Here is a 22,151-nt window from a genome sequence, read left to right on the forward strand (position 1 = left end):
CTTTTTTTTTTTTTTTTTTTTTTTCTTTTCAATATTTTCTTAACTTAAAAAATAGCCATTGATCAATTTGGTTTTTATTTAATTTTTTTTTAATAAAAAAACACATATCTAATGGACAAAAAAAAAAAACAGAAAATAATTCAATTTTATGTCTAATAAATTGGTTGAATTTGAAGTTATAAACCCACCATTTAAAATTTGAAATTATTTTGCAAAATCTAAAAAAATCGATAATTAAACTTGTAATTTAACAAACTTTTAATTCATTTTTTTTATAGGCTTTAAATTTATGTGAATTCGAAATAACAATAAAGTCGTTGTAGTCACGCGGGTGACCCTAGTTCAATCCCCGGCAGTATGGCGTTTCTTTTCTTTTCTTTTTCCTTTCAAATTTTAGTGTTTGATATAAAGAAGTCCGTAATGAAACGACAGTGTTTAGTAACATGTTAGTTTTGGAACGACAAATAAGCACCAACATCAAATTTCAAGCATTAAACTTATAATTTAACCAAAATAATCTCTCAAGAAAACACAAACTAATCGATTCTTCAAAACCGACCCAACCGACCCAACGACAAAATTGATCGAAATTATTCGATCTTCTATTTCAAAAACCTAACATCTAATTGATCCATTCAGAAACAAACTAAACCAATTCATTCATCATGTTCAGCTGACACCCTTTGGAGAGATGAATCACCCAAGAAAGCCTCGGACTTCAGTAATTGCTCAGCTAAGCCAACATTTCAGGTTACATGAATTTCGATAAGAACTACAACATGAACTCTACAGTTGATGCTCAGCGACGTTTGTACAGACAAGGTTTTAGTTGTGGCCAATCAACAATATCTTTCCCATTAGAAATTTTCTCATCCTACAGAGCAAAAATAATGATTAAACCCAGATGTGAACGAGTACAAATACAATATCAACGTGAGAATTAAGGTACTCAGAGCATTTACAAACCTTTTTCTTGAAGTATAACAAAATAAACATCTTGTTTGAGAAGTCCTGCACATGATACTAATATATTAGCAGCAAGAAAGAAAAGACAATGCTAAATAATAGAGAATAAATATACCTTCAACGCTGAGACGAATCCTAGCTCACAGACAGCCCTTACGAACTTGTTGGGGTCGGCTCCTCCGTTGCTTGGGTCAAATCTGCTTTTGACTTCTGATATTAAAAGCCATCCGCTGCATGTAGAAACAGAGAGTTCAGTCACCAATGTTGGGCAACTGTTATTAGGCTATGACACTAATAGGGAGCCAAAAGTAGCCCACAAACCGTGGTTTGAGTACTCTTCGTGCTTCTGCCAAGTAACTTGCATAATTGACCCCCATAAGTGAAAGGCAAAAGACAGCAACATCCACAGATGAAGAGTCGAGAGGCGTCTACCAGAGGCATAAGCATTAACCAGCGTTTAGAGACTTTGACAGCCAACGAATCTAATACAAATTTTGTGAACGGACAAACGAAAGAGATGGGTACAATGTAATGCTCCTATGGATATATCTACGAGTAAACATGATAGCAAAAAAAAAAACAGATCAAACATAAAATATCCAACCAATCAATCCAAGTCCACCAATTTTCTCAATATCGAAACCTAATATCATTCGAAAAATGCAACTAAGCAATTAAATAGATTATACATCCAATTACTCTAAACTATAGATGCTTGTCATAACGACTTCGATTGTTGACATTAATGTATTATACAAGTTATCATCCTCTTTATGTCCCTCCCTCCAATCACTAATAGCAATTCACCATGACTTATTCTTCCATGGTTGAAACTAACCATTAAATCACCAAATGTTGGGGGAGAAAAAAAAAAGGATGTAAAAGCTTTTCAATAACTTGCTAGTCATTAAGCATATAAGAAGTAAAAAAAACGAGCTTTAGCTTATCAACAAAAATTTATAAGAAAGCCACAAGATCTCAAGCAAGTGGAAACTATTATCGACATGGCTAACTTTCAAGCAAGAAATGCAGTTGTATGTCTCAATGCATTTTACAACATCAAGTTCAAATACAGTAAGCGTACATTCGACATATCACAAGCAATAACAGAGGGATCTTTGGAAACCAGATCAAATGAGAAAACTTTATTCTTCACATTCTTTGAAAGGCGTGCATCCCCTGTAATTCAATTCGAAGGAGAAAAAAATAAGAGAAAAATGAAGAAAAAAGTCTCGAGTGTCCTCAAAGGCTCAAATACTTGATCAATATTTAGTTAAAGGAAGGGAAAACAGAAGTTTTTTTTTTCCCTAAAACTCACCACAGCCAAAATCAGCCACAATAAACGAGGGATCGTGCTCTTTCAGCCATTTTATGATTAAATTCACAGGCAGCTCAGGCCAATGCAACATTTGCTCTTGGTATCCTGTATGATACTAACCATCAAAATGTTAATTAACGTTAGTCCTAGGCCATCGAAATGAAACTCACCACCTAAAACTTCCTCAACCATCAATTAAATAGACAAAGTTTTAGAAAGGAAAAAGGTGGCCTTGATGCTTTTCCTCTCAAAGAGGCGAGATGTAAGCCTCAAATTTAATTTAAAATGTATTACAAATCCTAAACTGGTATGACCGAACATCCATAAACATAATAGTCAAAAGTTCAGGAAAAGAAAGCCTATCAATTGCCAATACAACAAAAATCCTAGAAGGAAATCTTTGAGCTCAGCTACTATTATAATTCATAGAATTTACTTGGACTATAATTCATAGAACAGTAGCATGATCTACATTTAGGAAATAGAAACAGACAGACAGAACTTACCACATCAAACAGAACCTGATCTTCATTGAAATAATTAAGCGCCTCTTCCCCTCTAAATCAAAAAAGAAGAAAAACAGGATCAATTGGCTTTAAATAATGTATGACAATGAAATAAACTTAAGACTAAGAATTCATCTTTAAAACAACTGATAGGAAACTAAAATTTTAATGCCAAACGAGTCAACAAAAATTCAAGGTAACATATCAATTATATAGGCAATCTGACTCAAAATTTAGTACATACACATAGAAACACGCAAGTCCGGCAGTAAAAATAAAAGAATCGAAGAAAAAATCATTACGTGCAGGTATACAACTTCTCATTAAGCATCCTGAAATGCCCTCCTGATAAACGAGCTCTCATCTGCATCAACATCCAACCACAAAGCATACAATTAATCCTTAAAGTTCCCCAGAAAAAATTGAATTCAAAACGAGGTTAGTTTCTAAAAGAAGTCGAACCTTATCGAGAAAACTAGACGAGCCAGAAGCCCTCCGAGATTTTTTGCCGTCAGAAGAAGTAGAAACAACGATGTCTCGGCCACTGGGTTCAGTAACATCCGGTATACTATTAGTAAAACCTTTATTTTTGTCTGATCCGCGACGCTTCGCCCTCTTACGCTTTCTGTTTGAGCGGCCTTCGTCCGCCATTGTTGCTGTTGGCGGGAAGAAACCTTGACGAATCAATTCGCGTTGGGAGGAGGGGAGTCAAAACGAGTGGAGCGGAGCCGATGTAGAATGAAGTTGGGATTTTAGCAAAACCTGCCTCGAGATAGACCGGAAGATTCAGTTCGGTTTTATACTCGATTTTTTGGAAATCAAACCGGCTGCATTGGGTTTATTTCACCAGACCCGATTTAATCATATAGTAGAAAAAATTAAAAAATATTTTAAAATAAAAAATAAATGAAAAAATTTATCGTGTTATTGGACAACTGGTCGACTACAAAAAGCTTAGCTCATAGCCTTCCACCTTGTGTAATTGAATTATTCGAATTTTTTTAAAATTCACAAAATTTAATTTTGTATTTAATACATTGGTTGGTTTTTTATAAATGTCAAACATGTCAGAGAAAAATGAATATAGTTTTAAATATTATTTTGTATATATGTTTTTTAAAATAGTGTAATGAATTAAAATATATTTTATCTTATCTTAAAAACAACCAATTTTAATTTTGGAAAAAATAGTGAAATTTATATATTACAAATTAGAAGAAAAAATAGATTAGACGAAAATGGGTAATGTTTCCTATTTCTATCAATGAGGGGAAAGTATTGTAATTGGTAATTGTTATTTATTATATTGGTTTCGTGTGATAAAAGAAAAAACTATAGTATCATAATCTAACATGTTCTCTCGGAGATTAGAGGTTGAAATCCTCACGCCTCATTGTTGCACTTAAAAAGATCGAAATTAGTTTCTAAAAATAAAATATTTCAAAAAACCATAACAAGTAAAAAAATGTGGTAATAAGCACAGAAATTTAACAGTCACATGATTGAAAATATAAAAGGCTACCATAATAGACTATGTACTGGAAAATAATATCCAAAATGTATAACTTGATTCATCCTGCTTGATGAAGGACCTGTTGATAAATAATTCATTTACAATGGACGAATGCAAACATAGCTCACGCTATCAATATGATGTATTGAACTCAAAAAAGTATTTAAAATGGAATAAGCAACAAGCAGAGGGTAATTGCTAATCATCCAACAATATGATAAGAAACAAACAATTTTTATCCTTGGAAGCAGCAGAGCTAGAAGAACACTCTCTCTAGTTTTTGCTCGGACTGTTAAAATCATTTAACTATCTATATTTCTAATTTAGTAAAGGGCTTCATCTTTACCGATATCACCGATCCCACAATAAAAAAAAAAATAAATAAAAAAACAGGGCACAGACACTTTCATGTGTAAACATAAACATATCATTCATACTTTACCCTGGTCTCCTGTAGATGCTGTAGGCAACAGCGACAGTGGCCACAGCTCCAATTACAGCAACAGCAGTTAGAATTTCACTTTGTTCCCATTTTTCTGTCCAGCAGCAAGAAAATTTACTTGCCTTCTTCGGAACTTGGTCTTCTTCTGAAGGTTCTTTCGACTTTACCTCGATTCGGCTACTTTTCCCTGAACTTTCATCTCTGCAACAAGTGAACCCATTACTGCCCTGGCAACAACCTGCTACTGTTTCCACTTTACTTTGATCGCCATTTTCTTGAACTTCATCCTTGTTTTTCCTTGTATCTTCTCCATTTGGAAGCTTTTGTTCAACTTCCTTTTGGACTTCCTCAGGATTTGTCCCCATTTGCCCTCTGGAATTGTAATTGTAATGTCAATTTAATGTTCTACTATTGGGTCGAAAATAAATGACAAAGGCAGAACCTAATAGTTGCAACCATGGCCCTTTTAAACTTATAAATTGTTCTTTGGGGTACAACATAAGGTTTAGAGGGTAGTCCATCTAAATCAGAAACAATAGAGCAACCGTGATCGAGATAGCTATAGAGAAGCCAAAGTGTCAGTCAGGTAGCTGTAAGGATTCCCTGACTATTTGATTGAAATAGAAGCAGTAAATGAACACAAAACAGAGAATCAATGGGAGAAAAACTCCAAGTCCAGTACATTAGGAAAGAAAATAGCATAGGCATCGCAGTGGCTATTGAATGCGATTTCTTCGCCGTTCTTAGGAATCCCCAATCACTCTCTTCTCTTGATATCATCCAAAGATGAGAGTTGTTGAATGGCTCTAGTGGGTTTTTATGATCCGATAAAGAATCAAACCTAGCCCCTTCTTCTCTGCTTTTCCAAAGGCCGAATTGTAAACTTCAAGAGAATGAAAAGAATAACTAAACACTCAGCAGATTTGAGAAAACAGGTAACCTCTGCTCCTAACCTGACTTGCCTGAAGTTTCACACCCCAAACAACATTCTGTGTATCCTACTAATACTACTCTCCCACCCAGACCCACACGTTCCACTTTAATCGTTGGGAACTGAATTCCTTTTTATGACCTTCCTCACATATACCTTCACTATAGGAGGTCTTACAGTAGTCAATGAATATATTGCACAACCCATTTAGGCCATCTATTGCGTGAAGCAAAGGATTATAGTGATGAATGATGACTACAATAAGATGTCCACTCAGAAATTTAATCGATAAAATAAATAACTCCAGCTTTAGAGTTCAACGCTCAGGTCTACTCAGTGTCCCACAGCAACAAGGGAAGATGGAAGGGTTCACAACACCAAATCCGAGGTACATATGAAAAATGGAGGGGATGATATGTCCATGATCTGTAAACTACATGATCAGAACTTTAGAGGAAAAACTGCTTATTGATACAAAATGCATCTCCGACAATATTATTGGGTGGACCAATAAAAAAGAAGGCTTCATCCTTATATCTTCGTTATTAGTATTCTCATACCAGCAATGATAAAATAAGTTTAGCATCCAGTTCGGGGAATAAAATGTAACTGGGAAAAAGCACAAACCTCAAAAGCCTTTCCACGACTTCGCCCTTTGCAATGTGCTGTTCAAACAATTCAGAGACATCTTCAGGAGTTACATATCCGTACCTGTAAACAAGAAAAGTAAACCCAAAATTCAACCAACATACACTTAAAAATATTCAGTTAAAGAGTTTGCTCTTTAGTAAATACATTAAGCACCAAGCTAGCTTTGAAGAATCTTACCAATGACCGGTGGTTTTCCCATCCACACCAGGTTGGTATATGATCAAGTTTCCAGCATACTTGTGTCCTCCAACGTGTGAACATGGACTAACATAAACCCGATCCTTTAGTCCTCGTAACCCAATCTCCTCCTCAAACTTTTGAATAAGAATGGGTCCACAGACACCACATCTCCGATCTCGACTAGCATGAACACACACAAACACATGAGAGCCAGTGAAAACCTCTGGCTCTCTGGATGCCCAGGGTTTATCATTCACAAGCACATCATCCACAAAGCCATCTACATCTGAATCTTCTAAACCCCTATAATCATCAAATCAAAATGAAGAAAAGTAAAAATGCCTTAGAGACTCAAACCGGAATAGATAAAACTTACGAGAGGAAAACAAACGAAGAACTTCAATGGAAATGAAAGGAAATACAACGAAACATAGAGCACAAATAACAGGAACAACACATTCCAATTCCTCCAAAATCTAACTGATTCATAATTTGTCTGGCCGCAGAATTGATATAATGAACTACATACAAAAATCCAAATTGTGGTAATTTGCTAGCGATCACATAACTTAAACGAAACGAATCCAGGAAACTAGTCAGGAAGAGTAATCTAATCCGGGAAATTGTGGTAATTTGCAAGCGATCACATAACTTCGTTATGTACTCTAACCAAAGAAGTCAACGCGAGATGAAATAGAGATGAACACAAGGATTTCATAATATTCGATAAAAACATCCACTATGTCGTAAAGAAATAACACAAAATATCTCTGCATGTTTAATTTTTCACATCCTGGAACTCTTGGCTAAACTAGATTCCCTTTAAACCTCGAAACTTACCTGTATTTGACCATTTCGGGGAAAATCAACACATCTCCATCCGAAAATCCAGTTTCTTCACGTCCCGAGAATATTGTCAGCTTCGTCTGAAAAAAAAACCAAATAAAAAGAAAAAGTTACAGACAAAGGCACATCCAATCCAATACGTGAATTCATCAATTCCAACAAAATCAAATCGAAAACGCCAAATCCCGAAGAAATATAATTTTCAAATATGGAAACAAACAACACCGATTCTATCAACGCAAACCTTGACAGAGAGATCATCCTTGCGAGCTTTGAGAGAGGCAGAAAGGAGTCTAGGGAGGACATCGGAATCAGACGCTTCAAGATGCGAGGGCCAGGCCTCCGGAGTCTTGTAGCAGAGAAATACGTGTCGATCATAGGCACTGACGGTGCCGGCGAGGTTGCTCTGATACATCTCCTCTCGTCGGAATCCATAGTTCTCGTCGTTAGCGACGGAGATTGATAGGTTATCGGAGGCCATAGGAAAATCGAGAAAACGAGGTCAGAGATGAGAGAAGCGAAGGAAGTGGTAAATGGTAAGGGAGAGAGCGCGCTATTGGAAAGGATGGAGTAAAAGGAGCGCGGAACGAGAAGGGATTGGATTTCTTCGGCTTCTGTATCTCATTTGCTGACGTTTTAAGAGGCTACGGTCTCACACGCGCGTCCGAATTTTTTTTATTTTATAATTTATTTATGAACATGCCAACGTATGATGCGTTATCATTTTTACCGTGGATTTTTTATCGGGATAATTCAGTTTTTACAGACCTTCATAGATTTTGAGATGCTTTTTTTTTTAATCTCGTGTATTTATTATATCTAATTTTATGCCTTTCGTGTTAATTGATAACTGTTTCTAATTTTTAAATTTATATTTAAATTGAATTATAAAAAAAGTTATTACACAATTATAAAATAAAACCATTTCATCTTAATTATATAGATTCGATCTTTATTTCAATAATATAACGCCACCGGCATATTATAGGCTCGTCCGTAGATGATAATCTCTCTTTTTTTTTTTTAAATTACGACGAGACTTTAGAGCAATTATTAGAAATATGAAAAGGTAGATATATAAAAAGGTAACTTTTAAATATTCTCCATTTTAGACTTATTCAAATTTCCTTTTTCCATTAGATTCTCGATAGAATTAAAAAATTAGGAACAAAATTAACGTTAGTAACTACGGTTTACCTTAAAAAAATTGTTTTTAATAATTTAATATTTGACTATAAAATTGACTGAATTGTTAATTATTACAAGATTATTGAAAACGTCTAATTAATTAAAGGGGATTAAAAACAAATTTATTAGTTTCACAAAATTTTAATCAAATTTAATTATTCAAATAAGTATAACTCAACCTAATTATATTTATTAATTTTAATTAAAAACAAAAAAAAATAAATTGAATTAATTGAAATTTTTTAAAGATTAAGTGTTAAATTATTGTTTAATAACAAAGGCAGATTAGAAAATTTGCTAATATAATTTTATAATTTATGTTTGATACATTTAATAAAGAAAGGTAAATTCGATGACGTATAGCTCTTTTTTTATTATTTATTTTGATAGAACGTGTATCTCCCTGGATTAAAATATTGAAAATATCAAATTTAATTCAATTTTTAAATCAATACTTTTTTTTTTTTTTTTTTTAATGTCACCATCAATATATTTAACCAAAGACAACTGGCTGAATCTTCTATTATTACATAATTTCATTAAACAATAATTAACGTCGGCTTATATAATATGTTACGTTGTTAATACTGGTAAGCAAAAGATTAAAATATTCAATAGTTAAAGTTTAGTTTAATAATCATTTTGTTATTTTTCTATTTTCTTTTAAATTATATTAATTTATTCACAATTTTTTTAAAGTTTTCACATTACATAAAAACACGTGTAATTTTAATTTTATGTCAAAATATAAAAACAAAATCAAGTTTTTTTTTATAAAAAAAAGTTTTTAAAATTTGAAAATTAAGTATACAAACAATACATCCACCCTATAAACTTATTTGTTTTCTTGTCATTTTTAGCCATTTTAAAAAAAAATCAAGCTAAATTTAAAAATAAAAAATAAAAATAGTTTTAAATCAAATGCCTCCAAGGAATATGAAAACTATATTAAGAAAATTAGGAGAAAACAACATAAATTAAAAGAAAAAACAAAAAAAAACGGAATTTACATGTTTATAAGATCAGTAGCCCAAATTAATAAGCTTTAGACTTATATCCGATAAATCTTTTAACTTTCAATTTAATGTTTGATAATTCCCCGACAAGTTATATTTAAAAATATATCGAGTCTGTCAGGATTATGCACTCGAAGTAGCTCAAGAAATGATCATTGTAGTAACATAATATCAGGACGAACATTACAGATTATGATACAACAGTGAAATAGTGGGACAAACATCACGAGGTATCAAGATTTTTCTAACAAATTTTGTAGATATAAATTCAAGATGTACCTTCCTGTGGACAAAACATCAAGTCTCTTTTCACTTGGTTCATACTTCCCCTTCCTCAGCTGATAGCGAAGAGTTACAGCTGAGATAGTGTATGTTTGGCCTTCTATTGTCACACTCTCCCCGCATTGTAAGTTCTGAAACAAAACACAAAATCAATCATTTTTTCCCCCCTACACATAAGAAACTAACACTTCTTTGGTAAATGATCCATAAAAATAAGAAAAAAGGCATGAAGAGCCCAAGCCTAAACGCACTGCTAGCAGATGTTGTCTACTTTAGTCCGTTACGTATCACTCACCGTCAGTCTCACGATTTTAAAACGCGTATACGAGGAAGAGGTTTCCACACTCTTATAAGGAATGTTTCGTTCCCCTCTCCAACCGATGTAGGATCACGCAATCCACCTCCTTGGGTCCCAGCGTCCTCGCTGGCACACTGCCCAATGTTTGGTTCTAATACCATTTGTAACATCCCAAACCCACCGCTTGTAGATATTGTCCGCTTTGATCCGTTACGTATCACCATCAGCCTCACGATTTTAAAATGCGTCTACCAAGGAGAGGTTTCCACACCCTTATAAGGAATGCTTCGTTCCCCTCTCAAACCAATGTTGGATCTCACAATCCACCCCCCTTGGGTCCCAGCATCCTTGCTAACGCATTGCCTAGTATCTAGCTCTGATACCATTTGTAACAGTACAATCCCACCGCTAGTAGATATTGTTGGTTTTGGCCCATTACGTATCGCTGTTAGCCTCATGATTTTAAAACACGTCTACCAATGAGAGATTTTCACACCTTATAAAGAATGCTTCGTTTCCCTCTCCAATTGATATGGGATCTCACAAAATCACTCCCAAACATGGTGTAAGGTAGTTTTCTGTGGTCTCCTATGGTGCACAACTAGGTGGGGAAAGTTTCTCTTGTATTGTACCGTCCTTGAGCAAGTATCTCTATTGCGGTGCTCACCTTGGAGATGCAAAATTTTACATTTCAATCTTTTTAAACTCTCAATGTTCTTATATAATTTTCTTGATATAAGGAAAACCAAAAGCAAAAGGAGCACTTCGTTCTTCACTTTACCCTTGTGCTCCCCAATCTCACCATTGTTGCAACATTCAAGTGTGGAAAATAGTGAAGGCGTGCCTAGTTGAACAGAGGCTAAGTGTCTTGCCTACACTGTATTCTTTCCCTAACTGCTTAGCATAATTTTATTCACTTATTTATAAGAGTCTCGCTTCTTGATTGCTTCTGGTCTTGAAGCGATTAAGAAACAAGGAAAGCTGAATGAACTCAGTAGATCAACCAAGATACATGCAATCAGCATAACAGTAAATTCGATGAATCAAAATCACAAAATCTCCTAAATCAAAAGAGCTTCATACATTAAAATTTCCAATGCCGACTCTGCAAAGAATCATTGTCCCTAAATGTGAAATTAAATGCATAATTTTAAGCTTGATTTCACAACGCCAGAATAACATATGTTCGTATAAGAAAGCCAATATGCAAATCAAGGACAAGAAAGAGAAGGATCGAGAGAGAAAATGGAACACTCACGGGCGGAAAGCAACGAATGCCTAGATTCTTCGGCGGAGGAGTGATTTCAATGACTTTGTAAGGGTCAAAATTGTTGCGTTCCTTTTCTTTCCTTCTGCAACAAATTTGGAGAACTCGTGTCTGCAAAACGGCCATTATTTTCAAGAATCCAAACTCGATTGAAAACACAACTAAAACAACGAAACAGTTCAATCGCTTGGAGAAAACAAAAGAAGCAAAATCAATAGTAGCCTTACCTTCTGATGAGGACCAAGAGCTAGATTGAAGGATGCCATTGCCATAATCTTTCTTCTTTCAACCGTCTCGCCGTGCTAGTGGGAAGAGACGGAGAGAAAACCAGGAACATCGAAAGATTCTTCTGTAATTTCTTTTGGTGTTCCATTTTAACTTCGTGCACACAGGTCGAGGGGAAGAAGGAAGGCCAGAAAAAATGTTTTTTATTTTCACTTTAAAAAAAAAAAAAAAAATCCGATATTTTAAGAATTAAAATATAATGTTAAATTTTCATTTTGGTACATCTACTTTCTTTTAATTTCATTTTTAGTCCATGAGAATACGATAAAGTAATGGTGAATCGAACCAAAGAACCAACCGGGCCGAATCAACGGGTTCATATTGGTTTATTATAATACCGAACCGACCGACGAGCCCGAATGTTGGCCGGTTCATATGATGGTTAACTGAGCTCACATTCACTTCTTCTGCCCTTTTCTTCTTCTTCTTCTTGGTTTCCATTTTTGCAACAGATTCAGAGCAATTGGGCGACTGCAAAGAGCACCTCTTCCGATGGCTGAAACCGAGAAGCCAAAAACGAAGGCGCGACCGATTGTGCGCCTGGGAATTTTCCTAATTTCTCACAGTATTTTCTTCAGGTGCGCTGTTGTGATTTTACATGGATTTGATTTTCAGTTCGTATCAGAATCTAGTGATTGATTAATGTCCTTGTGATTTTCTTTTATTTTTTGGCTGTTTTCTAGCGTGATTTGCTTCTCTGCAGGGGTTTTAGCTCTTCTGTTACTACCAATGTTTGCTATGAACACCTACATTTCCGAGAACGCTCTCATGCCAGGTCCCTTTGATATTCATCATTTTTTGTATTTTCGTGATTGAACGCCAGTTCAGTCGAATGATTTAAGATATATTACGAATTAGGATTCATTTGAAGCTGCGAAGTATCTCAAATTATAGGATCATCAAATTTATGCCTTCTTGTTCTTTTGCACTGATCTATTCATTTTACCTTTATTTGGATAGAACAGGTCTCTTAATTGTGCCACTATATTTTCCCACAGGTTCTGCAAATACCATGCTCTCGGGTCAGGAAGTCTCAGAGGCGAACGACTTGGTGAAGGATCTGAAGGGTTTGAATTCGAAGTCTGGCTCAACGATCTTGTAAGTACTTATGCACTAGTTTTATCCCTTTTACTTCTCCTTTAATACCTTAATGGAAGCTTTTTTATGCTTAAGATTTTGAGAATCACCACTTCTTAGTGTAAATTTTTTCTACCTTAAGATTATGATAAACAAATTTGATTTACAATACATTTTTCAGTGGAAGCCAGCAGATTTTAGCACAATATATATCAAACTTGGGTGCAGAAGTTAATTACCACAGGTTCCAACCGCAATCTAGTCAGTTCCATCCATTGCACTTTTTTTCTAGCCCTGATTCTGGGATCGTTCAGGACAATGTTAGTTGCATGACACAGGGTATTAACACTGTTGGGATAATAAGAGCACCACAAGCAGATGGAAAGGAAGCCATCGTTTTGGTGACACCTTACAATCCTGTTAAGACTAGTCTTCATGAGACTTTGTCTCTTGGTATTGCTTATTCAATATTTTCTTTGCTTACACAAGTCAGTTGGTTGGCCAAGGACATTGTATGGCTTGCTGCGGATTCACGATATGGGGAATATGCAGCAGTTTCAGCTTGGCTTAGAGATTATCACACTCCTTCTTTTGGTCGATCCAACATGATTGACACATATACTTGTGCTGAAACAAATGTCCTTTATGAATTTGAAGCAAACCATGTAACAGAGAAAGAGAGTCTAGATGATTTTAAACGTGCTGGAACGATGGCTGCAGCACTTGTCATTAAGGTTTCAAATAGAAGTGAACACTTTGAGGATAGTCTTAGTGTCTATGCTGAAGCGTCTAATGGTCAGATGCCGAACCTCGACCTCATCAATATTGTGAATTATCTAGCAGAACACAGACAAGGTTTTCGGATTAAGATCGAGAAATTTTGGCCTTTACTTGATTGCAAATGGCTCAAGTTTTTGGGCGAATTTTTTGAGTCAATAGGAAAGTTTATCCGAAGCTTGAACCCTGAATGGAAGTTTGGCATGCTAGCTTCTGACTATGTCGATGGCACCGCTACACTTGCAAGTTCATTGTACTACCAGGTGGTTTGCACTTCTGTTCATATTCTTGGAGATTGTTGTTTATGACTTCATTTAATGAAATAAGGAAAGATTTTTCATTAATGTGAAAAATGGAGATTATTTCACTTAAATTATCTATGTTCTTTTTGCCATTAGGCTGTGGGTATTCCTACTGGTTCTCATGGAGCTTTTCGAGATTACCAAATTGATGCAATTACTGTGGAGATGTCCCCCAAATTTTCTTCTGGTGTCAAGGTCAGGCGTGATGAATTCATACTGCGAGGTGGCCGGTCAGTGCTCATTTTTGCCTCAAGGATTTTATAATGTGCTCTCCTCCCACCCCTAACTTTTCAGGGCTCACTACATGAATAAATGTTTAAAACCAATGGTTTCCTTAATGGGGTTCGGTCTACATTAAACAATGTTTTCTACTCTTATTTTAATTAGACATCATTTTCCATTTTTATCTTAAGTGTTTCACTGTCGATCTTCAATGTTTAAATTTTAATTTGTAACTAGTTTTAATGGGGGCATGAGTAAATACTTTTTCTTCCCTAAAATAAATTTTGATGGACTGATAGTTTCTCTTTTTAAATGACTAGAATTTACGTGTTAAATTCATTCAAGTGAATTTATTGCCTAAAGTCATTTTGATGTATGGAAATGAGTTTAGATTTTAACGCCTCGAATGATCAAAATATTCATAATTGGATTTGAAATTAGAAGTTGACAACTTACCGCCCAGCTTGCTGGCAATTCTGCATGCTAGCAACGAAACTCTCCTGATCCTTTTGATTTGGCTAAGGATTCTGTATTTGGTTGTGCAGGCTAATTGAAGGAGTTGTACGGTCAGTGAATAACCTCTTGGAGAAGTTTCATCAATCATTCTTTCTATACCTTATGGTATCTACCAGCAAATTTGTATCAGTTGGTGTATATATGATTGCCTTTGCTCTCCTAGTTGCTCCACTACCAGCAGTTGCGGCCTCTCTCTATTCTTATGCTAATAACTCGAATCTAACCTTGGAAAAAATCGAACCTGCAGCTCCAGCAAATTCTGATGATGAGCTTATTGTCTCTTTAAGATCATGGAAATGGCTTAATGCTGCAAAAAGAGTTTTTGTTGTTCATCTATGGGGTGCTGTTGTTTCATTGCTTCCATACTTCATCTCCCAAATACCTGGTTACAGTCCCACAACAAACTCTATTATTTGGGCGTTACTTTCACTGCTCACGCTACTAATTTTGTCGGTGATATTGGGCTCTCCACTTAGTTCAACTAAATCTTATGAACAGCGGATTCAAGAGTGGGCGTTCTTGAAAGCAATGACCACCTCAGCGGCCTTTATCGGTTTGTGCCTCATGTCAGTAATTAACTTTGCTACTGCAGAACTTGGAGCCTTCTTGGTGGTGTCCATGTGCTTGCTGGCGCATCCCCTGAAGCTTGATTTAGTGGCTGGGAACTTCAAAGCTCTCTCAAGGGCAGCCAGTAACCTCGTTTTGGGATTCATAGCTTTTCCGCCTGTTACTTTCTTCTTGTTTAAAGCTGCTTTGCAAGGTTTTGACAATTTACATCTCGGGGACTTCTGGAACTGGATGGAGACCCTCTGGGCATGGAACAGTGCTACTTTCCTCTACTTAGGTATGGTTCACCTTCCTTGCTGGGTATTATGTACACAAATTTTACTTCATCCATGTTGAGCTACCTTGTTTAGTTTTTTCCATGACATTTGTTTAGACTTTCACTTAGTCCTGAGAAATTGGTTTCGATGGTATTTGAAGTAGTTACACGTTCATCCCTTGCATGGTAGCTTCTGTAAGCAGGCCTTAAAGCCTACTACTTTGTGTCACAGTTGTTTATACTTGTAGGACTGATACAGTAAGCTTTTACGCTCTTGGAAATTGTTTTTGGCTATTTCTCTTTTCGAACTAATTGGACAATCACCTTCTCTATATCCAATGATCAGTGTCTCTTGAGTTTCTCTCTCCAATTACTGCATTTAAAGATTATAGCACATAGGCAAATGTAGAATTTAGCAACAAATTAGCTGCTGAGGTTTCTTTTAATCCTTGTGAGCCCGTGACTAGGTCCATCCATAGTGTTTCTATGAGATCTTAGATTAGTAGGAGAATGAAACGAAACATTTCTTAGGGTGTGAAAATCTTTTCTTAGAAGACGCGTTCTAAAACCTTAAGAGGAAGCCCCAAAGAAAAAGTTCAAAGAGGACAATATCTAATAGCGGTGAGGTGGGGTTTCTTTCTCCTCGTGATATTCTTCAAGGGAATAGGTCCTCGGTAACATGCACCTCTTGTTTCATATTTTCGTACTTTTTTGTTTCCAAACTTCTTATTAGTATAAATTTTGGAAAGCACTTTGTTTTGGGGGTCAATTTTGCATGGTCAACTAACCCTAATTTTAATTTATTAATTTAATTGAATCCTTTTGTCTGAGACTTAGAAAAAGTCGGCCACCAATTAAGGTATATTAATTGGCACTTTTTAAATGCTCTTTTTTTTTTCCTTCCATGCATCCAATATTATTTCGAGACTTGTTTGACATTACCTACAATACTATTACTTTTTTTTCTTCTTTTTTTTTATACAACAAATATAAACCTCTAATTTTAATGAAAGAATTACTGGTTCATTATTATTAAACTATGTTCATATTTTCGAAGCTTTTTGTCTGTATTTTGTAAATTTTATTGATAAAAGAAAAATTATATGTTCATATACTATTTATTTGGGATATTTTTAGCATGTTCTTTCAATGAATGTGGAACATAATTCATGTTGTTAATTTATTAAAGTTTATATTAGTATTCCTAATATAAATTTTTGAAGCATATTCACAGATTCATGCTACATTTTTTTTTTTTCCATCAAAACTATTATTAATTAAATAATTTTAAAATATTGAATTTATGATTTATTGTGCATACAAAAATTAAATATAGACATTTAAAGGTATATAGACAAAAATAAAATGAAATCTAAAATATAGAGACTAAATTGACATATTAGTTAACATTTCACATTTGTTTTTAAAAACCTATATCACACATAAATTAGGTTAACGTAATAAAAAAATAAGGAAAAAAAAAACGATAGCCTACGAGAGGCGCACGTGGGAGGTGACGAGGACACACGTGGAAGTGGGAAACGAATGGTAGATAGCCGCCGCACCACCCGCTTTTCGTGGGCTTAACTCTTCTTTTTGGCGCCAAAATGAATGATTTCAACAGAATACTAAATTAATAAATAAAATCATATAAATTTTATTTTATTTATATAATAATATTTATTAATTTTTTTAAGGAAAAAAAAAACATAATTTCCAACAAATAAATAAAATTGTATTTCCCGCCAAAGTCCCCGGGCAGCTCGGGCAGTAGCCAGGGGTAAACAAAAACCGCGTCAAATTCAAAATTTAAAATAATAATATTATATGTCTTTGGATTCCTTTGAATGGCCACGTGTGTCTGTCTACCAAACCAAACACTCTTTTCCCTCTCTAACATTGGATTTCCTTTTTTTTTTTTTTTTTAATTTAATGACAGCAAAAATAAAAATAAAGGAATATTCAATTAATACACTTCTAAATAATGGTATATCAATTAAACTGATATTTCATTCATATATTAAATAGCGAGGGTTTAATATTACTATTAGTACACTTCAATTTTATGTATCAACTATACACGTGTTTTATACATCATTGATACATTTTATAAAAAAAAATATTATTTTAAACGTTACATTATTCATCTTATCTCATTGACGTAAGAGCTACATACTTCGAATGGGACAACTGTAATATACATAAGAGGTAAAGAAGCACGTGGAACTAAATTCCACGAAATTTGTGAAATATGTTTCTCTCTCTCTAAGGAATAGATTTTGGTATGGTCTCCATCACAAATCTTTAGTACTCCAATTAATTCCCCATATTATTATTATTATTTTAATGTTTAATGTCTTGTAATTTCCTTACCTTATTATTTCTGAAATTTATATTTCACCTTATAACCGTTATTTTAGTATTATTATTATTATGATAATGATAATATTAAACCCATAGAGAACAGAGCAATTTGGAAGTTTTATTGGTGTGTTTCCTAGCAGGAAACACATGCAAATTTCAAAATAAAATTGCAAAATAAATGAAAATAATAATAATAATAATAATTTAGAAATGCCAAACAGGGTTGGTCTGTGGTCAAGCGGTTTGAACAAGAAGAACAGCCACAACTTTCCTTTTCTTTTATAAATTTTCTCATCTGGGTCTGTTTGTTTCCCGAGAAAATTTTAGAATTCCCAAATTTTGAAACAGAGCTAAGCTACAACACTCGTTTAGATAACAAATATCAAATCCTTTGTACATCATAATCACCATACTCCTCAGGATTACCAAGAACATAAAAAAAATTATAATACTAAAATTAAACAAACACCCAAAATCACAAACCCTAAATTATGAACTAAACAAACCCAATTGCCCCACTAAACTCGGATCTTAAACACAGATTCTAAATCAGGAGGATTAAAGAACTCCCTACCATGATTTTGATTAGAGCTTGATTTTAGCGACCTACGCTTTCTCGGCGCCGCCGGGCAACTCAGTTTCTCCGGTATTCTCGCTTCTTTCGCCGTCGGCGTTGTTGAACGCGACTTCTCGCAGTCGTCCTCGCCGTCTTTTGCTCTAGATTTTGTGCTAATCGGCTTCAACGATGACCTCGCCGGCAGCCCGGCGATTACCCATTTTTTCCCTTCTGCTTCTAATCCGCCGTCGATTTGCGACTTTTTTGAGAATCCCATTCGGAACTCGGATGTAATATTGGGGGGAAAAAGGGAGTAACGATGAAAAGCAGAGGAGGCGAAAAAAACAGAGGAATCGTTGAGGAACAAAAATGGAGGACAAAAGAGGATTTTGTGGAAAAATAAATAAGAAAGCCAAGGACAAAGGGGGGATTTTCATTATTTCTTTTTTCAATTATATTATTTTATATTCGGGTAGCGCGTAACCTTGACCCAAAAGCCGTCTAACAACAGAGATTCTCCGCAAAGGAGGCTGCCCGTGTTTCTTACGGGCAGGCGTATATGAGTGAGGTCTGCATTTTGGCGCCAAAAATTGGGAGTTTTGGTCGCCAACGGCTCTTTTTCCCGCCTAAGTTTTCTTTTTGTTGTTTTCCGGTTTTGCCCCTTATCATTTCTCTGGTCTGGTGGAGTGGGAGTTTCTGCCTGTCAGGGCTTTTACCAGTGGATAGAATGGGCCACAGCCCATTTCACTTATCAATGGGCTTTCATTTTGTCTAGCCCATGACTTGTCATATTACTTAATTATCATAGTAAATGGGCCTTATGAAATCCGCTCACTGACATCTGACGCATCACTGACAGCATTCCACGTGGACCATTTCGCTTTTTTCCACCTCACCCAATAGAGATAAATAGCTAACATCCAACGGCTGTTATTCACTTATATTCCAGTGGGCCCCATCGTGCCTTGGGCCCACTGTACGGGCCGACCTCTGCAAACTGAATAATAGAGGACCTTTGTAACTTTTTGTATGGTAAATGTCGTTAAATGTCACCCTTTTAGGTAATAGGTAATTATATATAGTAAATGGTTATATATAATAAAGCTATATATATAGCAAGCTGAATTATATATATACCTACGGTAGAGATTTGAAAATGTATGTGTTATCTGTATTCTCTTTTACTGTACATATTTCGAGTCATCCATACGAATTTTTTAGTCAATATTCTCCTTGCATTTTCTCTATCCTGTTATTTGTGTTTATCTAGATGAGTGCGATCCTAACAACTCCTCATTTTAGATTCAACTTTTTTTTTTAATCTCAAAAATAAAATTTCAATATTTTATATTTTACATTTTTTAGAGAGAATTCTTTTTTCTTCTTATTATTAACTCTCAAAAAAAAAAAAATTAACAATTTAAAATGTAATTTTTTAAAAATTACAATAATATGGTAAAATTATTTGGCCCATTACAATTTCTTTTTGGGCCTACACATTTAGTGGCCCAGTTTCTTACCCATCTCATTTGTTTGGCCCATTAAAGTCTCCTGTTGGGCCCAGGCATCTAGTGGCCCAGTCTCTTATTTTATTTTATTTTATTTTTAATTTGTTTCTCAGCGTCCAACGGAATGAAACCTGTAGTTCATGCAAACCCTCAACCTCCAAATCACACATCCACGTGTCACCCTCATCGCCACCTCCACTCCTCCATATATCCTTCCCATGGCTTCTTTCTTTTCTCTCCCACTTGAATCTTCATCCTAATTCGTCACCACCTCCGCCATGGGTGACCGATCGCCGCCGCGCCAGGTCCAAGTACACCACCAACAACAACGCCCCTCCCACCTCCAAGAACCCACTTGGAAGCTAACTGGTGGCCGCCACACGGACCAACAGCACCAAGGCCCCTCCGCCTCCAAAATCCTCGCCGTCGTGACCCTTGTCCCCGTGGGTGGTACACTGCTGGGGCTGTCCGGGCTGACGTTGGCTGCCACGCTGTTCGGGCTGGCCGTGTCGACGCCAGTGTTCCTGCTGTTCAGCCCCGTGATCGTGCCGGCTGCTGTGGCGATATGCCTGGCGATCGCAGCGTTCATGACGTCGGGGGTGTTCGGGCTGACGGCGTTGTCGTCGCTGTCGTGGGTGTACAGGTACATACGGGGGGCGACGGGGACGGTGCCGGAGCAGATGGACATGGCGAAGAGGCGCATGCAGGAGATGGCTGGGTACGTAGGGCAGAAAACTAAGGAAGCTGGGCAAGAGGTTCAGAGTAGAGCACAAGAAGGAAGGAGATCAACAACAGAACAGCGAACCTAAGACCATGTTTGTGTGTGTGTGTGTGTGTGTGTGTGTGTGTCTGTGTCTTTGTCTGCTAAATAAAATGGTTTAATTAATGTTAGAATTATGCTCCTCTTTTACTGTCGCTTTTTTTTTTTCTTTTTTTTTCGTTAAAAAACAGTGTATTTTGTGTATTAACGTGTGTTTCGACTTTTATTTAATTCGGTATTAAATGTGTCTAAATTTCTTTTAAAATCAAGAGATTGACCGTTTGTAATGTGTGTAAATTTCTTTCTACTAATTTTCTTTTCTTTTTTGAATTCCGATCAAGAGATTGACAGTTTTAATAACCGATAAATTTAGGAAAATGATTTAGATACTTTAGCTAGAAATTATTACAAATAATAGGTTAATAGGTCAAAACACAAGTAATAGGTCAAAACAGAAGGTATATTTTAAAATCTTAAAATCGTGAATCGCGATGCATAACCGACCAAATGATGATATCGTATACCTTTGTCATTTAGTTAGACACGTTTATCGAGAATGAACCCATTAAAATCTACTAGTGAGTGTCTAAACCCATTAGAATCCACTTCTTGGAGAGTGACTCTACCTTGTTAAACAAACACGACTCTCCACAATAGTATGATATTGTCCATTTTAAGCATAAGCTCTCATGGCTTTGTTTTGGGCTTCCCAAAAAGCCTCATACCAATGGAGTTAGTATTCCTCACTTATAAGCCCATGATCATTCCCTAAATTAGTCGATGTGGGACTTTCATCATCCAACACCTCCCCTCACAAAGCACGCCTCCCCTTAATCGAGGCTCGACTCCTTTGGAGTCTAGTCATTTTTGACTGCCTTCGTACCTTCGAAGAGGCTTGACTCCTTTTTTTTTTTTTGGAGTCCTTTGTTCGACATTCGAGGATTTGCCAATCTATTGGCACGGCTAAGTTTAGGGCATGGCTCTGATACCATGTTAGATGAACACGAACAATATCATACCATTGTGGAGAGTCGTGTTCGTTTAACGTGGTATCAGAGCCATGCCCTAAACTTAGCCGTGCCAATAGATTGGAAAATCCTTGAATGTCGAACAAAAAACTCCAAAAAGAAAAAGGAGTCCCCTCTAGATTAAGGGGAGGCGTGCTTTGTTTGAGGGGAGGTGTTGGATGATTCGAATGAGGCCTTTTGGGGAAGCCAAAAGCAAAGCTATGAGAATTTATGCTCAAAGTGGACAATATCATACCATTGTGGAGAGTCGTGTTCATCTAACATACCTATCAACTTCTAATAAAGTATAAATCCTCTCGTGTCTATATCAAGTCATCCATACATATGTATCGAAACTTCCAATCGAGGAATAAACCACTCAAAGCATATTCCTCTCGAAGCATAAACTCTCTCGTGTCGAGGTGATCTTATATATCAACTTTTTAACATAGAAATTAAATCTAAATTGGGGGGCCAGCAGACAATCGTAAGCAGGAGGCTAAATTACCAAAAAGCCAGCCCTGTTGACCATATCCACAGAATTACCAGG

At 35.8% G+C, this 22,151-nt stretch overlaps 6 protein-coding genes across 7 annotated transcripts; 2 read left to right on the forward strand and 4 right to left on the reverse strand.

Annotated features, from left to right (window-relative positions):
- Positions 1 to 465: 465 nt before the first annotated feature.
- LOC111489378 (ribosomal RNA-processing protein 8-like) lies at positions 466 to 3,559 on the reverse strand. Its single transcript, XM_023137570.1, has 9 exons — positions 3,253 to 3,559; positions 3,093 to 3,154; positions 2,791 to 2,842; positions 2,285 to 2,399; positions 2,051 to 2,145; positions 1,288 to 1,394; positions 1,082 to 1,196; positions 967 to 1,011; positions 466 to 874 (listed from the first exon to the last, which is right to left on the reverse strand). The coding sequence occupies exons 1-9, from the start codon at positions 3,439 to 3,441 to the stop codon at positions 800 to 802; spliced, it is 855 nt and encodes a 284-aa protein (XP_022993338.1). The 5' UTR covers positions 3,442 to 3,559; the 3' UTR covers positions 466 to 799.
- An 848-nt stretch (positions 3,560 to 4,407) lies between these two features.
- Positions 4,408 to 7,981, reverse strand: LOC111489377 (altered inheritance of mitochondria protein 32-like). The gene is made up of 5 exons (XM_023137569.1): positions 7,598 to 7,981; positions 7,348 to 7,433; positions 6,505 to 6,810; positions 6,304 to 6,387; positions 4,408 to 5,117 (listed from the first exon to the last, which is right to left on the reverse strand). The coding sequence occupies exons 1-5, from the start codon at positions 7,832 to 7,834 to the stop codon at positions 4,742 to 4,744; spliced, it is 1,089 nt and encodes a 362-aa protein (XP_022993337.1). The 5' UTR covers positions 7,835 to 7,981; the 3' UTR covers positions 4,408 to 4,741.
- A 1,713-nt stretch (positions 7,982 to 9,694) lies between these two features.
- LOC111489380 lies at positions 9,695 to 11,796 on the reverse strand. Its single transcript, XM_023137571.1, has 3 exons — positions 11,632 to 11,796; positions 11,396 to 11,515; positions 9,695 to 9,970 (listed from the first exon to the last, which is right to left on the reverse strand). Exons 1-3 carry the CDS (start codon positions 11,674 to 11,676, stop codon positions 9,791 to 9,793), a joined length of 345 nt encoding a protein of 114 aa, XP_022993339.1. The 5' UTR covers positions 11,677 to 11,796; the 3' UTR covers positions 9,695 to 9,790.
- A 301-nt stretch (positions 11,797 to 12,097) lies between these two features.
- On the forward strand, positions 12,098 to 15,740 carry LOC111489371 (glycosylphosphatidylinositol anchor attachment 1 protein-like). Of its 2 annotated transcripts, none has more exons than XM_023137560.1 (6): positions 12,098 to 12,267; positions 12,373 to 12,464; positions 12,688 to 12,787; positions 12,948 to 13,806; positions 13,942 to 14,075; positions 14,613 to 15,740. In XM_023137560.1, the coding sequence occupies exons 1-6, from the start codon at positions 12,182 to 12,184 to the stop codon at positions 15,484 to 15,486; spliced, it is 2,145 nt and encodes a 714-aa protein (XP_022993328.1). In that variant the 5' UTR covers positions 12,098 to 12,181; the 3' UTR covers positions 15,487 to 15,740. The 2 variants fall into 2 exon arrangements, with proteins under 2 accessions (XP_022993328.1, XP_022993329.1); XM_023137561.1 differs by having other exon boundaries at positions 12,141 to 12,267; positions 12,393 to 12,464.
- Positions 15,741 to 18,017: 2,277 nt separating this feature from the next.
- Positions 18,018 to 18,744, reverse strand: LOC111489273 (cyclin-dependent protein kinase inhibitor SMR6-like). The gene has a single exon (XM_023137408.1). The coding sequence runs from the start codon at positions 18,601 to 18,603 to the stop codon at positions 18,289 to 18,291; it is 315 nt and encodes a 104-aa protein (XP_022993176.1). The 5' UTR covers positions 18,604 to 18,744; the 3' UTR covers positions 18,018 to 18,288.
- Positions 18,745 to 20,054: 1,310 nt separating this feature from the next.
- Positions 20,055 to 20,744, forward strand: LOC111489225 (oleosin 18.2 kDa-like). Its single transcript, XM_023137337.1, has one exon. The coding sequence runs from the start codon at positions 20,113 to 20,115 to the stop codon at positions 20,641 to 20,643; it is 531 nt and encodes a 176-aa protein (XP_022993105.1). The 5' UTR covers positions 20,055 to 20,112; the 3' UTR covers positions 20,644 to 20,744.
- Positions 20,745 to 22,151: the final 1,407 nt, after the last annotated feature.

Source organism: Cucurbita maxima, unplaced genomic scaffold (genome assembly GCF_002738345.1).
Source record: "Cucurbita maxima cultivar Rimu unplaced genomic scaffold, Cmax_1.0 Cma_Scf00014, whole genome shotgun sequence".
Classification (NCBI taxonomy): domain Eukaryota; kingdom Viridiplantae; phylum Streptophyta; class Magnoliopsida; order Cucurbitales; family Cucurbitaceae; genus Cucurbita; species Cucurbita maxima.

Coding starts and splice junctions, on each gene's coding strand:
- LOC111489378 (XM_023137570.1), bottom strand. CDS start 3,441: ATGGCGGACGAAGGCCGCTCAAACAGAAAGCGTAAGAGGGCGAAGCGT. Junction 2,146..2,284: donor TGTGGCTGATTTTGGCTGTG/GTGAGTTTTAGG, acceptor ATTGAATTACAG/GGGATGCACGCCTTTCAAAG. Junction 875..966: donor TGTTATACTTCAAGAAAAAG/GTTTGTAAATGC, acceptor TTTGCTCTGTAG/GATGAGAAAATTTCTAATGG.
- LOC111489377 (XM_023137569.1), bottom strand. CDS start 7,834: ATGGCCTCCGATAACCTATCAATCTCCGTCGCTAACGACGAGAACTAT. Junction 7,434..7,597: donor AGGATGATCTCTCTGTCAAG/GTTTGCGTTGAT, acceptor TTTTTTTTTCAG/ACGAAGCTGACAATATTCTC. Junction 6,811..7,347: donor CCCGAAATGGTCAAATACAG/GTAAGTTTCGAG, acceptor TGATGATTATAG/GGGTTTAGAAGATTCAGATG.
- LOC111489380 (XM_023137571.1), bottom strand. CDS start 11,676: ATGGCAATGGCATCCTTCAATCTAGCTCTTGGTCCTCATCAGAAG. Junction 11,516..11,631: donor CTCTTGGTCCTCATCAGAAG/GTAAGGCTACTA, acceptor GCCGTTTTGCAG/ACACGAGTTCTCCAAATTTG. Junction 9,971..11,395: donor GCATTCGTTGCTTTCCGCCC/GTGAGTGTTCCA, acceptor GTTTTGTTTCAG/AACTTACAATGCGGGGAGAG.
- LOC111489371 (XM_023137560.1), top strand. CDS start 12,182: ATGGCTGAAACCGAGAAGCCAAAAACGAAGGCGCGACCGATTGTGCGC. Junction 13,807..13,941: donor CAAGTTCATTGTACTACCAG/GTGGTTTGCACT, acceptor TTTTGCCATTAG/GCTGTGGGTATTCCTACTGG. Junction 14,076..14,612: donor TTCATACTGCGAGGTGGCCG/GTCAGTGCTCAT, acceptor TTGGTTGTGCAG/GCTAATTGAAGGAGTTGTAC.
- LOC111489273 (XM_023137408.1), bottom strand. CDS start 18,603: ATGGGATTCTCAAAAAAGTCGCAAATCGACGGCGGATTAGAAGCAGAA.
- LOC111489225 (XM_023137337.1), top strand. CDS start 20,113: ATGGGTGACCGATCGCCGCCGCGCCAGGTCCAAGTACACCACCAACAA.